The sequence below is a fragment of the Taudactylus pleione genome, unplaced genomic scaffold (genome assembly GCF_031769625.1).
Source record: "Taudactylus pleione unplaced genomic scaffold, aTauple2 ptg000018l, whole genome shotgun sequence".
NCBI lineage: Eukaryota > Metazoa > Chordata > Amphibia > Anura > Myobatrachidae > Taudactylus > Taudactylus pleione.
The window spans coordinates 655,001-674,815 of record NW_028284420.1 but is presented as its reverse complement, the minus strand read 5'-3'; the positions used below and the strand labels follow the sequence as shown (position 1 = coordinate 674,815).

General features: G+C 45.2%; 1 protein-coding gene across 8 annotated transcripts in view; it reads right to left on the bottom strand.

Moving 5' to 3' along the window:
• Positions 1-5,523: 5,523 nt before the first annotated feature.
• Positions 5,524-19,815, bottom strand: part of LOC148540598 (microtubule-associated protein tau-like) — a 137,564-nt gene continuing 123,272 nt past the window's right edge. For 7 of the 8 annotated variants that reach the window (XM_088442208.1, XM_088442241.1, XM_088442225.1 and 4 more), the window contains 3 exons: positions 19,288-19,369; positions 18,656-18,768; positions 5,524-7,055 (listed from right to left, as the gene is read on the bottom strand). In XM_088442208.1, the coding sequence (XP_088298334.1) occupies positions 6,840-7,055; positions 18,656-18,768; positions 19,288-19,369 (411 nt within the window). In that variant the 3' untranslated portion in view covers positions 5,524-6,839. Of the gene's footprint in view, positions 7,056-15,809; positions 15,934-18,655; positions 18,769-19,287; positions 19,370-19,815 lie in introns of all 8 variants that reach the window. The other variant, XM_088442232.1, reaches the window with a different exon arrangement.

Genomic DNA, 19,815 nt, shown 5'->3' with positions numbered 1-19,815 from the left:
TTACTTCAGACTCTGCTGCTGCCCAGAATGCTCTCCGTGCGATTGTCCTTCATCAGACTGTCGAATCTCAACAACTACATGACCGCTTGGACGATTTGGACAACCATGGAATAACTTGCGGATTAGGGGAGTATCGGAGGATATCCAGCCTCAAAGAATCGCTGATTTCCTCACTAGGGTCTTCAACAGGCTTCTAGCTCTGGACCTCATCTCTCATATTGAATTTGATAGGGCTCATCGTGCCTTGCGACCTAGGGGTGCTCGCTCGGATCGCCCCAGAGATGATATATGCCGCCTGCATTATTTTTCCCAGAAAGAGGACATTCTTCGCGCAGTCCGCCAGAAAGATGTTATTGATGTGGACAATCAGCATATCCAGATCTTCCAGGATTTGTCTTGGGCGACCTTGCAGAAACGTAGAGCTCTACAGCCTTTAACCTCGGAATTTCGCAAGTTGGGGATCAAGTACAGGTAGGGATTTCCCTTTTAGCCTCCAAGTCTCACACAAAGTTCACACCTTTAAGAACTCGGCTGATCTTGCTTCTTTTTGTTCACAACTTGGGCTACCATTGATTGATCTCCCTGCCGGACTGGCATGAGCCACTGCTGCGTGTGATTGGCAGATCGTGCAACGCAATCCGAAGCCTTCCAGGGATTCACATCTACTCGTATCTCCTGCTCAGAAATGATAAATCTCCAACAGGCGAGCCTACAAGTCTCTCCTCTCATTAGAGATTGGTGATCATTGTTTCTTGGCTTTGGGGATGCTAACCTGTTAGCCTTTGTTTAGCTTTCCATCACCTATGTTCTATGGTTTTTCCTTTTTTTTTGACTGCTGCATCTCATTATCGGGATATAGTAGGCACTGATGGCGAGATAATAACCCTATTCTATGATGCATCAATTTTGTAATGTTATTTGCTTGTTTCATTTAACGTCTGTGTACTAGGCAACCTCAGTTTAACTATTTTATACTTAATAAGGTTGTGTGTTTGGAGTGTATTTACTATGTTTTGTTTATCTGTCTAGCTTAATATCCAGGGATGCTGTGGTCCCTGACCCCCCCCCCCCCACCGCCTATTTCACCTTGGTCTCGGTTGTTCTTCTCACGCCTGAGTTTCCAAGTGGCGGTATATATTACTTTCTTTCTTGTCTGAATATATATATATATAATATATTTTATTTTATTTTCTGCTGCGCTTCCTATGTTCTTGGATGTGTCGTGTGTTCAGGTTCTCTGGAAGGGACTTTTCTTTATTATGATGTTAGCTTATGTTACTGCATAATTGTCTGTTTACATATGCTGTGTATATTGTCCGTTGTCTATGTTCCCTTCCCTGTGTACCTCCCTTCTGTGTCTTTCCCCCACCTAGCTCATTTATTGTCATTCTTTTTCTATGATGGTGGTTAATGCGCGAGTGCAGTCTATTAAAATAGTCTCTCTCAATGCCAAGGGACTCAACATCCCAGAGAAGCGTGCTAGGGCCCTCTGAGACTTTTATGCAGCTAAAGCGGGAGTGGTGTTTGTTCAGGAAACACATTTTAAATTAGGAGCAGCCCCGAGATTTTTAGACCGTAATTACCCACTGTCTTTTTAAGTAACAATAGTAGTTCTAAATCCCTGGGAGTAGCTATATTGTTCACAAACACTCCCTTTTCAGGATTTTTCACATTCTGTGCTGATGGAGGGTAGGGTACTTATGGTAAGATGCTCATTGTATGACCAGTCATACTCCATTAATGTTTATGCCCCTAACCAGAACCAGCCAGCATTCTTTGCTAAGATCCTCGTCAGATGGAACCCTTGCTCTCTGGTATCCTGATCGTTGGTGGGGCCTTGAATTGGTCTATTCAACCTGAACCTGACATATCTCTGGTCCCTCCACTAGACAGCCCACAAAGTGACACAGGCAGGTAAGACATATCTTGCATGACCACCAGCTGATGGACTCCTGGAGGCTTCAGCATCCGGCCGATAGGGGTTACACGTTTTATTCGCGGCCCCACGTTTATTCAAGAAATGATTAATTCTTATTACCTCACAGGATTCTACACCTTCAGCATTCTAACATTGGGCTCACCACGTGGTCTGATCCCTCTCCTATCTCCGTGACACTGCTGACCTCTCACCCTTCTGTTAAGCAGTGCTTTTGGTGCTTAAATGAACAGATTCTGGCTGATCCTTGTTGCAGGCCTCAATTGGAGTTGGCATTACATGAATATTTTTATGTTAATGAAACTCTGGAGGTCTCCAGTGTCACGGTTTGGGAGGCCCACAAATGTGTCCTCTGGGGCAAAATGATCCAGTTGGCTTCAGTGCTGAAGAAGGAAAATTTAGAACAAAAAGTTGCCCTTTTACAGAAGCTTAAATCACTAGAGACATCCGATAAGAGTTATCCCTCTTCCCAGCTCCTTTCTGAATTGACTGCTACTAGAGTAGCCCATAATAAACTCCTCTTTGAGTTAGACAGGACTTTCACTTCTGCAGGAGCCGCTTTTTCCAGTGGGCTAACAAGCCGGGAAAATACTTAGCCAGGGCTCTCAGAGCTCAAAGGACTTTCATTCAATCTATCCATGAGCCCTCGGGTGGGACTTGTACGCTCTCTCGGGATATCGCAGCAGCTTTCCATTCTTCTTACACTAAATTGTACAATTTACGTGATCATAAATCCCCAGAGGAGGTTAACACTTTTCAGGGGTTGGTAGCCCAATTACTTCGTAACATTCATTTACCTACTGTTACAGATAAAGATAGGGTTTGGTTAGATTCCCCCTTCTCCCTATCCGAGTTAGAGGTAGCCCTCAAGTCGACTCCATCTGGGAAAAGCCCGGGGCCCGGATGGTTTCTCTGTTGCTTACTACAAGTCATTCCGGGAAATATTGCTCCCTAAAATGCTCCTGGCCTTTAATTCAATTACTGATGGTTGTTTTTTCTCACACCAAGCCCTTGAGGCGTATATCACTGTTATTCCAAAGGGGGGTAAAGACCCGGCCCGATGTTCCAGTTATCGCCCTATATCATTGCTCAATGTAGACATTAAACTGTTTGCTAAACTCCTCGCTAATTGGCTTAAGCTTCTGCTCCCAAATCTTTTATACATTTGGAGCAAGTGGGATTTGTTCCAGGGAGGGAGGCTCGGGACAACACTACCAAAGTTATTGATTTGATACACTTGGCTGCTGGTGGTTCTGTCCCGGTTGTCCTATCCACTGATGCCGAAAAGGCGTTTGATAGGGTTGAATGGCTGTTTATGCAGGGGGTTCTCCTACATATGGGTCTGGAACCTGAATGTCTACATCGAATAATGTCGCTATATCACCTCCCTTCGGTTCGGATTAGGGTTAATGGGGTTTTATCTGAACCAGTGGGGATTAGAAATGGTACTAGACAAGGCTGCCCTTTATCCCCTCTAATTTTTGTTCTTTGCATGGAGGTGCTGGCTTGAGTTATTAGGGCCATCCCCAATGTGACGGGTTCATGTGTTCAGGGAGTCAACTATAAATTAGCTTTATTTGCTGATGACTTATTAGCAATACTCTCCAATCCGGTCATTTCTGTCCCTAACCTAGTAGCAGAATTCAGTAGATTTGGCGCGTTATCTAATTTCAAGGTCAATTATTCAAAATCGTCAGCAGTGAATTTCACAGCTCATTCCCTCACTATTGACTCACTGAAACATGCTTTTCCATTAACTTGGCACGCCTCTAGTCTTAAATACCTCGGAGTCATTCTGGATAAAGACCTCTCTAGGTTGTTTGATCATAACTTTAAGCCTCAACTACAAACTTTGCGATTGGAACTAAAGACCTGGACTTTTTCTTGGTTGGGGCGGGTCACTGTGGTTAAAATGAATGTTCTGCCCTGGATCTTATATATATTACAGTCCTTGCCCATTAGGGTCCCTCAGGTGTGGTTTCGAGAGCTGCATAACATAGTGAGAGACTTTGATTGGGGTGGCTGCAAACCTTGTTTTAAGCATGCTATTTTATTTAGACGTAAGACAATGGGGGGACTCCAACTCCCACATTTCCCCACTTACTATGATGCAATCATGCTTGGTCGCATAATGGACTGGACGAGGGTCGGAGATGCAAGACAATGGGTCCAGTTAGAAAATCGCTCGGTTTCTGCAATTCTATCTACCTATCCATGGATCTCTTCTCTCTTTACACCTTTGACCCTGATATTTGATAATCCAGATTTCTCTCTAGGTACATCTTGACATATGTTTGATAAATGGAAAGTGCAGGGTGTCTCCTGAGTCAGTCAGCTGGTGGACTTTGGTGGGGTCATACCCTTTAGCTCTTTTCAGACAAAGTGGTCCCTGCCGGCGGCAGAGATTTGGCGATACCTTCAGCTTAAGCATTTTGTTCAGAGTGGAGAAGTGCGATTGGCCTGCAGACCATTGACCTCCTTTGAGGATATGTGCCTGGCGGTTGCTCACCCATCCCATTCTCTTTCTTTGTGTTATAAATTGTTGATAGCAAATGCTTATCCTGCAGTCCCCAAGTTTTTAAATGACTGGGAACATGATTTGGGGATTTCTTTCACCCCTCAGGATAGACTTAAGATTTTTGATAACTCTTTTGCTAGCTCCATTAGTTATTCAGTGATCGAGACCCACTATAAAGTAATCACACGCTGGTATAGGTGTCCACAAATATTAGCTAAAATGTTCCCTACTGTGTCTAATTGCTGCTGGAGCTGTAATTCTGCTGAAGGCTCGCCCCTACATATTTGGTGGGACTGTCGAGGGCTACGTCCTTTTTGGGAGAAAGTTCTCTCTTTCGGCATCAAGTTTAGGATGTGCAGTCCCCTCAGACCCCTCCTTTTGGCTTCTAAATCTGTCCCCTTTATTGCTTAAGCTGTACAAGAAATCCCTCCTCAAATTTCTTAACAGTGCGGCGAAAGCAATAATTCCTTCGTTCACTAAAGGAATGGTTTGCTCGCGTGGATCTTTACATGAGCATGGAAGATTGGGAGTTGAGAAACAGCGTGAGTTTAAATCTTCCACTGATTATGCCAATGCTCTAATATAAATAATTGATGCTATGGGTGACCCTTTCCCTTTTCCCTCTATCCTCTCGACTTGTCTTTTATTTGTTGTCTGTATGTTTTATGTACTGTGGTACTTGATTCTGTTTTTCTGTTTTATTTTTTTTTCTCTCATCTGATTGAGATTTTTTTTTTGTATTCTGACTGCGTTGGTACGTGTCTACTCCAGTGGATGTGTTAATTGCTCAGTATTGTTTCACCAACTGTTGTTTTTTTTTTTTCCCCTCTGTTTGTGGTTTTAGTTTGGAAACCAATAAAAATATATTGCAAAAAAAAATAAAAATAATTGCCCACAAATTGAAATGCTGCAATGAAGCGGCTTATAATGTTAAGTCCATAACTGCATAAGCATAATGAGCCCTATTATGTATATATTTCACAAGTTTGAATATTTCTGGCTCAATTGCCATCATTCTTATATTCTTTCCCATATCTTGACACAAAAAAGTAAGCTGTGGAGATCCAGGTTGTATTAATAACTTTATTTCCAAATCCACTTATACAGCAACAGACCGTGTGAACCAGCTGGTCAGACACGACACAGAATATGGACAGCCACAGACACAACGGAGAGAAAAGGGGTGTAGAGTGGGGGTTGATTTAGCCATGACCTTAACAGAGGGGAGAAAGGAAGGCAATACTGAAATTAGAAAAGAATGGGAAAATAGAGGAATTTGCAGAGGAAAAACAGTCTGCATCAAACAACTAGCAGCCACTGCGATTTCTTCACTTTGATTATAAATCACACACCAAGCGGAGAGGATGAGCAGACTCCTGGGCCGGTTTTTTATTTCTTTAAGGGCAGGAGAGGACAAACCAATGCCAGGTTACATTTTAAGGTGAAATTTTATTAACACGCTTACAATGTCAGTTTACCTGTTCCCTGCTGGTGGTGTCAAAGACCTTCATTCTAGTAGCTGGGGGTGGGTGGGGATCACACTTTACATGCCAGTGATGGGGTGAAGTGTAATTCTACAGAAAATCACCTGTAACCTGAAACAAAGGGGCAGGGGAAGGGTCAGTTGTCATAGTAGACATCTGGCAGTGCAAAGACTCTAGCTTTTGCTACAAGCTTTGGTTTACCCCTACTTTGTAAGTTCAAGATGGAGAGTGATCTACAATAAGAACTTTGGAAACAGAGCAAGTAAAGTATATTTTGTGTTTCTCACAAATGGTAAACATACAAAACACTTCATGTTCACTCACCTATGGTTATTTTTAGGTGTAAGCAAAAGAGGTTAAACTAAGAATATGCTGAATGAAGTAACGCCCTCTGAATTTATTTATAGTGTTACTAGGCGGGGACCAGAGAATCGATCAAGTTATGTAAATAGTACAGATGCCTCTCTGCCCCAGGTGGTGTACATCCGGTGCTCTCTTCCACAGTCTGTATGCGGAGACGTGGAGGTGGTATGTCCCTGTACATGGCAAGTAACTAGACAAATTAAAGGATTTTAAGACTGCTCTCCATCATTGCTTGTAAAGTACTGGTGCACATGGGCACTTAGTATTAACACTCGCCTCAAACACCCTTGTCGTATGCAAACAAAATATACATAAACATCAATAATACACCTGTGTGTTTCTCCCCTCTGCTACTAATAGATGGGGGAAGATGTCTTCCAAGGATGGGATGTGTAATAAATAAGTATACAAGAGACAGTTTCATTATTCAATTGCATGTGGGCATTTCTTTATGCAGCTTCCTTTTTTTTTTTTTTTTGCATGTTGCACACATCTCCTACATCTTCAGCTCTTGTCCTCCCATACTGGAATCAGCACATTACAAGCCTTGCTTAGCGAGGGAGGCGGAGACTTGGTCAGCCAGCGTAGAGAGTTGCGGGGAGTCGGACATGTTGATGCTGCCTGTAGAGGAGACGTTGCTGAGACGACGGGGGGATGTCTCCCCAGATGGGCTGGGAGACTTGTAGACAATCTCTGCTCCGTGGTCCGTTTTGGCTTTAGCATTCTCCCGGAAAGATAGTTTGTGGCTCTCAATCTGTGTACAAATAAGCTGATGAGTATGTTTTGAAGCATGAATTTCCTCATTTATTTAATTAGGCCCAAACCCGTTCCCATTATTGTTTCTGCCCACAAAAGGACTACTATCTCACAGAGTGCTGGGTGCTCTTTATAGATGGGCCCATCAGAAGACAGCCAATGTATTGTGCTATATTTGACCTAGAACTTTTGCTTTGTTCCCTCCTGACTCTTTATATTTCTACCTTGTATTTAGCCTGTATATTCTGTATGTATTTCCAGCTGTCACATAAAAAGTGGGGGCAGCCATTTCGGCTTCCTTCACTAGGGGGTACAGGGATTATTCTGGGGCATAGCCTGGAGAGAAGAGTATGGGCACCAAATAGTTAAACATAAACTCCCAAGGCTCCCTGTCCTATACCCAGCCACCGGCAGCCAGTTTGAGTTTGGTGTCTGCAGGAGCGGGCATTATTTTGATGGGGGCTGCTTTAGGTGGTCCCTCATTGTTTTATTTGTTTTGGTACAGAGTGGGCAATGACAGGTGTCCTATAGGGCGCCCCACACTGCCGCTCCTGCCCACTGGCGACTAAGTGACTTTGGCTGCGGAGTCCACACCTCCCAAAGCCGCACGCTCAGTGGGGATTAAGGTAAAAGCGTCTCCCTGCTTGTGTATTCGCGGCTGTTAGCGCCGGTGCAGCAGACCACCGGTGGTACTAGTAGTGGGGGCTCTGGTTCCCCACTAGACCACCAGAGCAGTGAGGAATAGGAGAGCTGTTAGAATAGTGGTGGCCAATTGCCCTGGGGTCCGGACCAGACGGGGGAGGTAGTCTCCCCCATTAGTGCCTCCCCTACCCTTGGGGTGTGTTTCCTCTTAGCAGACTGCAAGACCCAGACAGGATCCTCCCCTCTCTCCACCTCCTCTGAGAGGCAGCCATTTTCTGCATAGCCTAGCAAAGCTCAGGGAGAGACATTTGGACTCCTAGCAGCCAGGTTATATCCATAGCTCCTTCCTGCTGTTAGCTGGTTTGTTGAGCACTATTTACCCACTTATTCAAAGCATTGTGTGGTCTGTGTGCATGTGAGTATTGTACTCTTTGTGTCTGTGTGTCCTACTGTTGATACTATTCACCTTGGGGACACCTCTGGTCAGTTGGTGAGTACAGCTCTGTATATTTACAATGTGTGGTGAGTACACACTTATTGTATATTTAATACTGTAATGGACACTCTTTGCGTTTCCCCAGAGAACACACCATTGCTTGGGCCTTTGTTTGTGGGGATTTCTTGGATCGCTTATGTCATCCAACAATAAGGCTCCCAAGGAAATGGGTGCTCCAGTGCTGCATACTTGTAAAAAATGTGTCAACAACATTTTCCCTCAGAAACCGGGCCACGATGTGTCCTTTCTGTCCATTGCTTTACTGCTCTACAGCAGGAGGTGCCTTCAGACGCAGGATCCAGTCAGGAAGCGGTTTGGGCTTCTACATTGACACTGGTAATGTCACAGTTAGTAAACAGGCTTGCAGGTCCAGCACTCCCTGTTACTAACATTCTCCCAGTTCCAAAGCTACATACTTTGGAGCCACCTTGGATGCAATCCTTTACTCAGTCCGTGCAGGTGTTAACTGAAGTGTCCAGATCCTTAAGGCAAATGCTGGAAAAGGATAGAGCTCCCAAATGTAGGCCTGCTATGCGCAAGAGCCCTATGCAGCTCTCGGGGAGGTTCTGACTCTAAGGGTTTCTCGGATGATGAGGCTAGTGTCTATCACTTCTGTGGTTGAGACTTCCTCAGCCCCAAAGGAGGCAATGTCTCCAATAGATGTGGAGGCTCTTATCAAGTAAGTTAAATCTGTACTCCTGGTTGAGGATTCTGAGCAACCTCTTAAATCTAAGGCCCCCAGTATTCAAACGTCAAAAGAAGGCAGTAACTGAGTTGCCTTTGGCGCAGCTGGAAGACCTCCTAGCGAAGACGTGGACTTGTCCCAATAGACTCTTTAAAGTTTCTAAGCCTATTGCTACACTTTTATCCTCTCACGGCTGCAGATAGGGCCAAATGGGGGTCTCCATCAGTGGATGCCCATATTACCCATCTTATCAGGTCATCTCTTCCTACTCCGAATGAAGCTTCCCTTAAGGATCCTATGGATAGGAAGCTGTAGAATTTCCTTATTACCATTTATATTAATGCGGGTACTATTGCTCGTTCGGCCCTTGCATCCTCTTGGGTTGGCCTCTGATATGATTTTACAGGATGGGCTTAGCTCATGCCCTCTCCGGGGAGACTTAGTGTCTCTGGTGGGGCACGTTGGGTAGACAGCTTCCAACATGTCAGGGGCGGCCATTGATACAGAGGTCTTAACCTGTGAGGTGTTGGCTTCAGCCGTTGCTGTTAGAAAAGCTATCTGGTTATGCACCTGGCTGGCAGACAGACTCTAAGAAGGCTCTGGAAGCGCTTCCATATTCAAGGGACATACTTTTTGGTCCTGAATTGGACAAAATAGTGACTACTCTGGCTGCATCTAAAGGGCCCCATACATCAGCAACGGATTGTCGCGATCCTGCGTTGCTGCAACCAGGCATCGCAGGATAGCAGAAATCCCACACGTTGGATTTTCCCGATATGACGATCACGATCAAAAAATAATCGTGGACATTTAACATGTAAAATTTCAGTGATCCTGCGACGGATCGCTTAACATCGATGGTGGGCGGTCGGCATTTATGATCGAATTGCTACATCGTGATAATCCGTTGCAGATGTATCGGCACCTTAAGTCGGCCTTCTTGCCTGCTGCGTCTCTGCCCAGATCGAACATCTACTTCTCGTTTCTTTCACCTGCAGGGAAAGGCCAGCGGTCAACCTTTTTCCAGAAGCCAGGGTCCTTCCAGGGGCTCTAAGCCCCGAGGTAAGCAGCCTCGGTCCGCCAGACGTCCTGCTGCATAATGGGGCTGGCCTCCACCCCGGGGCCCCCGGAGTGGGAGTCCGACTTCTGCTCTTTTCAGCAGTTTGGATGCAGACCACAACAGATGTGTGGGTCAGAGGTGTCGTTTCTCAGGGCTATGCTCTAACATTTCAAAAGAGTCCGCTAACTTCGTTTTTTTTTCCAACGGCCTCCCAGCCCAGCCAGGGAAAGCAGAAGCTCTCAGTGCGTCTATTCACTCCCTCCTGTCCTCCAAGGTCAAGATTCCAGTCCCACCCCATCTTGGGAGGTATGGGTTTTTATGCCAATCTTTCTCGTTCAAAAGCCAGATGGTTCATTCCAACCCATCCTCAATTTGAGGGAGCTGAACAAGTTCCTCCGGATTTACAGATTCCACATGGAATCTGTTCCATTTTTCTGGCTTTGATCATTTTATGGCTGCTTTGGACATCCAGGATGCCTACTTACATATTCCCATCCGAGTTGGTTACCAGCGCTTATTCAGGATTGTGGTAAGGGGCGAACATTACCAGTTCCAGACATTGTCATTTGATCTGTCCACGGCCCCTTGTGTGTTCACGAAGGTCATGGTGGTGCACCTTTGCTGCAGCGGCGTCCGGATCTTATCTGGACAACAGTCTCCGGCTGTTCTCAGGGATCACATTAACCTAACTGTAGGTGCATTATTGGACTCCAGAACCCAGCAGACAAGATATTGGTTCTGCAGTACAGGATCTGCGTCTTCCAGAGCCAGCATCGGGTGTCTATACACTCCTGTATGCAGGTCTCTGTTCTCAACTTTCGAAATGGTGGAGTAAGCCCATTCCATTCCCGGCCTCTGCAGCTGGTAATTTTAGCACGGTCGAACTAATCTCACCTGAACCTCAAGACGCAGACACTCATTCTCCCATGAGAGGTTTGTGTCTCTCCTGATGTGGCTCGAGCTCTCGCACCAGGACAGGGGTTGTTCTTTTTGGATCCAGGACTACTCACCATCGACGTGAGTCTTCGGGGGTGGGGGGGCAGTGACGTCATCACACTTTCCAGGGTCGTTGGATGTTTCAAGAGAGTCAACTGTCAATCAATGTATTGGAGCTCCGAGCAGTATACAGGGCTCTTTGCCAGGCACAGTCTCTCTCTTGTACAGGGGCAACTGGTCAAGGTACAATTGGACAATGCAAACGCCGTTGCCTACATAAACTACCAGGGTGGTGGTCGCGGCGCCATGAAGGGTCAGCCACATTCTCCATTGGGCAGAGTGTCATCTCCCGGCGTTGTCAGCAGTCTTCATCCCTGGAGTCCAGAATTGGGAGGCGGATGTCCTGAGCTGCCAGGATGTTCACGCAGGTGAATGGGCTCCTACATCCAGACATTTTCAACTGCTACTCCGTTGTTGAGACGTACTGGACAGATGATATTGCGTCTCGTCACAACCGCCAGTTGCTGAGATACTGCTCCCACACCAGGAATCCCGGAGATCTCCTGGTGGATGCTCTGGCGGTTCCATGGGAGTTTCCGCTCATATGCATCTTCCCTCCAGTCTAGATGATTCCTCGGGTCCTCCGCAAATACAAGCTGGAAGGAGGCACGGTGATCCTGGTGGAGTGAGATTGTCCACGGTGGGTGTGGTACGCAGATCTTCTGGGCCTCTCCATAGAACGTCCCACTAAGTCTTCCCCTGCAGCCGAATCTTCTTTCTCAGGGCCCATGCTTCCATCCAGATTTGGCCTGTCGCTCCATTAACACATCATTTTTGAGAGCAAAGGGGTTTTCCAGAAGGCTTCTTTGAACCATGTTTAATGCTAGGAAGCCTTGTTTGGCGAGAATTTATCACCAAGTTTAGTGAACCTATTTTATTTGGTGTTCATCTAGGGGCTTTAATCCCCGATCATTTTGCCTTTCCCGTGTCCTTTCTTTTCTGCAGACAGGTCTAGATTTGGGCCTCCGGCTCTTTCCCTTCAAGGTACAGGTTTAGGCTTTCTGTTCTTTTCCAGAGACAGATAACAATGTTACCTGATGTGTGGACCTTTTTCCAGGGAGTTCTCTGCGTTCAACCGCCATTTGTGCCTCCTTTAGCTCCCTGGAACCTGTCCCTGGTTCTTTGGGCTCTGTAGCCCTTGGATACATTTGAGCTGCGTTTGGCTTGCGTGTCTTCCTACTTGCCATTGTCCGGCTTGAGCGCCTTGTCTTGTCGATCCCCATTCCCGGACTCGCCTGGGTTAACTTCCCATGGTAGTGTCTCGATTCCACATCAACCAGGAGATCTTAGTACCATCTTTCCAGATTATATGCAAGAGAATGCCTCTTTGGATGTTGTGAGAGCTCTCTGCATTTATGTGGACAAGACCAGTGATATCCGCAAGTTGGATTCTCCATTTGTCCTGTATGATTTTCACAAGTGGTACTTGCCAACTACTAAACAGACCTTGGCCCGCTGGCTCCATTTGACTATCTGCCAGGAATACTCTTTGGAGGATCTTCCTGCCCCTACATGCGGTGACTGCTCATTCCACCCGGTCAGTGGGAGCCTCTTGGGCAACTTGCTGTGGTGCATCTGTAGAACAACTGTGTAATACCCCTTTTCCACCTAAATTCCGGGTCTGACCCGGAGTTGGAACAAAGTTCCTATCCGGATCAGACCCGGAATTTTGCCGGCGCCGACTCGGGTTATTCCCGAGTCGGCGCCGCTCACACCAGAGTAGGGTCTGCATAGACCCGGCTTTCCAGGCGTGAAAGTGGACGCTTGGAGATGACGTCATCTCCAAGCCCCACTGAAGCCGGACTAATTGGCCGGCTAGCAACGCACTCCATGTCATTGTGACCCGGACTGCGCTGTTCTCACAGCAGGGTTTCACGGGCTACGACTGTGCTAAACCCTGCTAGTTACCTGGGTTGGATTGCTGGGTCACTCGACCCAGCGATCCAACCCTCTCCCCTTTTACCCCAGGGAGCTGCCCGGGTTAACCCTTCAAAAACCCGGGTTTTAGCTCCGTTGTAAAAGGGGTATAAGGCTGCCACGTGGTCCTCTGCTTACACGTTCATCTGTTTTTATGCTTTTGACACGTTTGCATCTTCGGACGCGGCCTTCGACTGCACTGTTCTCACTGCAGCTCAGGAGTGTCCCCTCCCATAGGGGGACAGCTTTGGGACATCCCAGAGTGATCCCTGTGTCCCTTAGTGGAGGAAGAAGAAAAGGAGATTTATGTGCTTACCTGTTCAATTTTTCTTTGACTCCATAGGGGCACAGGGTTCCCACCCTGATGCATTTGGCTGCTGGAGTGTTTCCTTGGTGACCGGTTCTGCTCACCTATCCTATATGTGTGTGGTTCTGAGTGTGTGTCGGTCTTCCTTATCCTCTGCCTCGCTACTTTCTGTGGGCTTGCTAACAAAACTGGGGGAGGATGATAGAGGAGAGGGAGCCAGGACTATTGGGAATTTTATGTTTAAAGGTGCATACACACAACGATTTTTTTTGAACGATATAACTATAACATTGTTATCGTTCAAAAAATCGTTCAGTGTTAAACGATAAATGATTATCGTTCATGCACGTTCACTTTTGTCGATTTGTAGTTCAGTCAGACTGGCCAACTGAAGGATTTTCAATAGAAGTTGCAACCTTATTCCTTCAACACACAGAAAATCGTTTATTATGTAAAGTAAAACCAACTACTTTGTAAAACTATTTTCGTTCACTTTTTCAAGGGAGAAACTGAACGAAAATCGTTCATTACTAACAGTGCCTAGACTCTTCTCTCCAGGATATACCCCAGAGTGATACCTGTGCCCCCAATTGAGTTGAAGAAAGATTTAACAGGTAAGAACATAAATCTCCTTTTTGTGGGCTGAAATAAAATTTGAGACTGCATATTATCAATGGAAAAGGAATTTATGAAAATCCCTAGTCACTTTTTAGCTAAATATTCTTGAGGCATCAATAACCACTAATTTCGATTTTTTTGTATATTTTACCAGTCCACAAAACACCTGCCTCCATTGTGTGTGACAAGTGCACAGTAGCGGTCATAGCAAGGATCTGATCACCAGTAGTTTTCTGGAGCATTGGCGTATCATAAGTAAGGACTACCATCTATTATCATTTTGACTTTCAGGCATTTCATCATGGAACAATAAGTCATGTGAAAAGTAGGTGTAACTAGCGTCAGTCTCATGATCACAAAACTGCTAATGGTTCTTTAAAATACCTTTTAAAAATGCAATCTGCACACTCTGCTAATTGCTATATGCTGGGTTCACACTGGACGACGTATCGGCTGTTCAACTATATATAATAGTGTGTGTGAATATGTGTGTGTATGTATGTGTATATATATATATATATATATATATATATATACACACACCATACACACACACACTGTATATATAGAGAGATAAATATATCTAAGATAAATTGGTGCATTGTGCTGTGTGTACAGGCGGTCAGCCGATCACCCATACACTGATTGACAGCTCAACTGGGCAGGTGCATGTAAATGCCCACCCATTTGTGACGTCAGTCATGATGGATCAGGCAGTCTGTATGCAGAACATATGTTCTGCACAGTCTGCAGATCATCTCATCTGCAGATATTCATGTATGCACCCAACTTTCAACAGGAAGTGTGGTGTACAGAGAGAAAACTGCGCTGTAATGTGGTCAGGGATGTGTCGCAAATGCAAATCACATCATTGTATGACTTTTCCCACTCACCTGGTGATATATGCCCACCCCTTGCCTTTCCTGAAAGGCTGATATAAATACTAGGTAGTATGATTTTAAAACTGCCATCCCAAAATATGCAGTGAGGTATGAGAAGTAAATGTTTCCTATGGTTTGTTTCTTCATTGTACTATTAATGATAATTCTGAATCTTATCCACTGTGTTATGTGAGTACCCTGACAACAACAATAATGATATAGAAGGCAAAGAAGAATGCCCTCCTGAGCACTATTTTCACTGTGCCATCCTCCCACCCCATACGTCTTGACGTGACCTGCTGATGGAATGAGAGGCTCTGCACCAAACTGAACGTGTTGTGTGCCTGCGCTGCACTCTGACCTCACCCTCCTCACGTGACATATTAAGATCTGTTATGATTTGGCATCAATACTTGTTTTCCTTCCACTGAGGCACTAAAAAACTGTAGGAGAACTGCTAAGAAAAATGACTCAAATGTGGATTTGCTGCTTTGTGGCTGTAACTGCTTTATAAATCCACTAGGTGGTGTGGTTTCATAGTAACTACTTCACTTGCTAATTTTATTCTTACAGCGCACCAAATATATAATGCATATTTGTAAATAGGGAGGCTGGAGGACTCTGTCGTGTCCTAGTTTTCCAGGACTGTCCCCATTTGTCTTTTCATGTCATTTAGACTTGTGCAAGCAAATTGATAGAGTAATTGGCAATAGGTTTCTATAACTGACCTACCTTATTTGGACCTAAATGCTGAGTGTGGACTAAGAAAACTTTAAATCATCTGCGTGTTTCTGTTTTTCATGTGGCTAACGGTACATAGAAATCAATGCATTCATGTGTAACGTACACTGTTCATCTGTGTCCTATGCCAACGTTTCTGCCTTTTCAGCTGTTCACTTATTTTACAGACTAAATCAGCCAGTGCATTATATTATGCATACTGTATTTGCATATGTTTTGATTCTATACATGTACGATGTACATGCATGTTGTCATAGTATGGCCTTTGGGCTGCCGAGGACTTATAACTACACTCTGGGCAGATCTCAGTCACTGGTGGGAAGATGTATTACAGCTCACAGCTTTCCTTCAGTTCCAGGCTTGTTTGTCAGAGACACTGTTACACCACACTCTGGGACTTGGTACTTACCACTCTGGGTATATAGCAGGCTGGGTAACTCCGGCTCTTCAGGCAGGGGGGGTGGCAGGCCCTGGTAGAGTCTGCTTAAAGAGGAATTACTTCCCCATGCCTGTTCCTCGTTCCCTTTCTCTCTCTGGAGGTGACAAGATGAGTTGGGGTAGGATGAGGGGATGGTGGGACTAGTTCAATCAGTATGAGAAGAGAGCGTTATGGTATGAAAAGTGAAATTAAAGCCGTGGTCAAGAATGCAAACCACCAGCGCCATCAGGGATATTACAGAAATCGTGTTTACATCTATACTTCCCTTCTATCTGTAAGTGTCCCACATCCTGTTTATAGTCCCTCTGCGTTTTTATCTGGAACATCAGCAAATCACCAAGGAAATGTACACATATCCAGTAAGAAGGTTGAATACTTTGCTACTGTCCCAGGGCTTTATCCACAACTTAGCTCTTATGTGCCATGGTCCTTACACAGCATCACTTTTTGTAGAGCCTGTCTGTGTGTAAATATCTGAAATGTTCTAAAACGTGTTGTAATAATAACCAGACAGATTATACAGTAGCTTAGTTTGGAAAGCTGATACCTAATTGGTTGTTTTGACTTCCAGCACATTGGTGCACATCCTACCCCATTATTAAACAACGCTGTGTATCTGACTGTATGGTTCTGATCTCATTGCTCTAATCAGATCTCTACATTTAAAATTGAAACCACTTCTTGACCTGCACCGTCCCTACACTTTCATACAGAGAGATTTACATCCCTGATGGTACTGGGGACAGAGGACTAAACTGTGATAAAAAAACAATAATAATGAGGAAAAACATAAGGACTGAGAGGGAAAAGAAGGAACCAAATAAGAGGAGGGTAACAGCCTAATGAATGACAGAGTATGAGGGAAATGATTGCTTTTCACAAGAAAATACAGATGTATCCGCCATGTGCGCGCACAGCGCCCTGCATCACGGGATAGTGCAGCTCTCGCCAAGCTGCACCTAGGCGCGGCTGGCGTTCTCCCCATTGCAGTCTGGCGTGTGGGCACACTAGCTGCACCATCCAACGATGATGGAGGCTACATCTGTATATTGTAGGGTTTCATGCTGCCAAAGAGCCAGGATTATCCCCTTTTTCCCCAAACTTATCAATTAAATGTAATTATCAGTCTGCAGCAGTTGTGGATTTTACCTAGCGGCTGCAGTCCCCCCAGTAAAATCCACCACCTCAGTGAGTCAGTTACAGTCCGTGACTGCACTGGCTACACTGTGACTGGCAGTGGCTTCCCATTGGAAGCTCTGCCTGCTAGTCACACACACAACATGCAGCCCCAGGGGGAGGTCCGGACTTCTATTAGCAGAGAGCGGCTTCCAGTAGGAATCCACTCCTCTACATTTTGGCCAGCTCTACCCGGCTACTAGGGGTTGCAGCCGATGCAGCCCCTAGTAGCTGGAGATATGCACATGCGCCAGTCTTGGCGCCTGTCAGATCTATTACGCAAGCGCCAGGACCTGGCTGGGAGGTGTCTCCCTAGTCCCTCTCCCCCTCTCAGCTGCCCCCCTCATCCAAGAGTGTAGGAGCCGCCGCTGGTCTGCAGTCATGTCCTGCGGTCTCTAAAGTAGCAATGGTTAATTTATATTGGTTATCGCAGGTTCTGATGTCCAAACCGCATTGTTTTACTTTATTAAAGTGTTCCCTTTTATTTCACATAAAAAGCAAAGTTTTTCCCTCAAGAATGAGCACTCAGGATGCAAATGGATTGGTGAGAGAGAAAGGAAACATTTCACTAAGATAGTTTGGCTGAAATATTCTGCAATTGTGGAAGCAGAATAGTTTTGCAGATTGAATAGAATGAGTGCAAGGGAAACCAGGGACTGGTCTGCACAGTGGTAAAGAGAGCAGAGACCAGGGATTGGTCTGCACAGTGGTAAAGAGAGCAGAGACCAGGGATTGGTCTGCACAGTGGTAAAGAGAGCAGAGACCAGGGATTGGTCTGCACAGTGGTAAAGAGAGCAGAGACCAGGGATTGGTCTGCACAGTGGTAAAGAGAGCAGAGACCAGGGATTGGTCTGCACAGTGGTAAAGAGAGCAGAGACCAGGGACTGGTCTGCACAGTGGTAAAGAGAGCAGAGACCAGGGACTGGTCTGCACAGTGGTAAAGAGAGCAGAGACCAGGGACTGGTCTGCACAGTGGTAAAGAGAGCAGAGACCAGGGACTGGTCTGCACAGTGGTAAAGAGAGCAGAGACCAAGGACTCTGATTGGTCTCCAGAGTAATGAGAGGAGCAAAAGAAATGTCACATTGAGTGCAGATTGCGCAGTGAAGATGCGGAGACCAGCATTTGTTCTCAGTGTCAGCACTGAGTTTAGCAGAGTAAGAGGAAGCCCAGTGCCATCATTACGATGGCAAAGCCTGCCCCACAGAACCTAGAAAAGAACTTGCAAGCTGTTATTAAAAGCATCAGCACACAAAGAACTGATAGGAGTGTTAGTTACCCAGTGCAGGGAGAGATGTCCACGTCTGTACCTCCACGGACCATTCATCTCATCCACAGAGTGGCCACCTGCAGCTCCCCAGCAGTTTTGTGATCACAGTATTATGGAAGTCTTACTTTGACCACAACAAGAGGGTCGCAGGTTTAACTCTTAACAAATCACATCTCTAATGAAGTTAAAGGAAAACTACACTATATATTTTTGAGTTTCTTGAAGTTATGTGTGTGTGTCTTTTACACGCACACACTGTTTTCTGAAAAATACTGTTCCATATATTATTCCCAATTTATGTAACGATATCCGTGGAGGCTGTAGCAGTGGACATTCCCATGCTACCTCAGTACCCTGCCAGTAACACTGTACCTTCTTGTTTCCTCCTCCAGGCGAGTGATAGACATTGTCCAATGATCCTATCTTAGACTGAACCTTGTCTTTAAAATCCAGTTTCTCAGACTTCACTTCTATATTACCTCCACCTGCAGCAGGAAAGGAGCAATATTTAAATTGTTAAGGGACAGCAGAGCCCTGAAAGTGTACAATGTATTTTTTATGTAAGGCCACGAATAGGAACCTCCTGGCTAACAAGCTGTGGTGGAACCACATTTCCCAGCATGCCCTGTCACTCTACAGCCACACTATGTGAATGTCTTTACCGAGAGTAAAAGACATTCTGAGCACTCGTAACAACCCAAATACTAATAAATAGACATCATATATCAATTACAAAAAATGTAAATCACATAAATAGATGTGCAATGATGGCAGTGACGGACTGCTTTGGAAATAGGAATAAAAGCAGAAGATAAGCGCCCTGAAATGTAACATTGAGCATGCAGCATATGGCTGGCATTTTGAAATCTATATTAATTTGTGTGCACAATTTTAGGGAAACTTCTGTAAAGTATATGAAAACCAATGAAAGGGAAACACGAGAGTTGGGAATGGAATTCCGCCTAGCACCTTAATATCGATGACATACGGTGGCACAGCTGTACCTGGCTTATGGTGGATATTCTTCATTGAACCACACTTGGAAGTCACGTGTTTGAGATCGACTGGCTTGTGTGTTATCTGCACCTGAGGAATGGGGAAAAGACGACATGTCAGAGGTGGCTGTAGCGCTCAAACTGCCAGCGCCAACAGCTTAAGAATTAGTTGCATGTGGAATTTGCTTATCAATAAGTGTACCCTGGCAGCCTATCAATTAACAGGAACTAGTGACATTACATCACTGTTCCCTAAGGAAATACTAGGCTACAGTCTCATGAATATGGTTCCAGCCACAAAATGGCTGCCTCTTTGTATGTAGGAAACTTTAGTGGGCACCCGCAGCAGGTTAAATAGGCCATGGTAGCATCCTTATACAAGTCTTGTCAGTATCATTTCTCCTCCCTTGAAAAAATAAGTTAACTGTGTTACTTAAGTCATATTTAAAAATGTAAATGAAATGTATGAGTATAATCTAAGGTTAAAGGGGGTTTCTCCCTTTTGACACTCTTAATTTACTGGTTTGTTTATTGAAC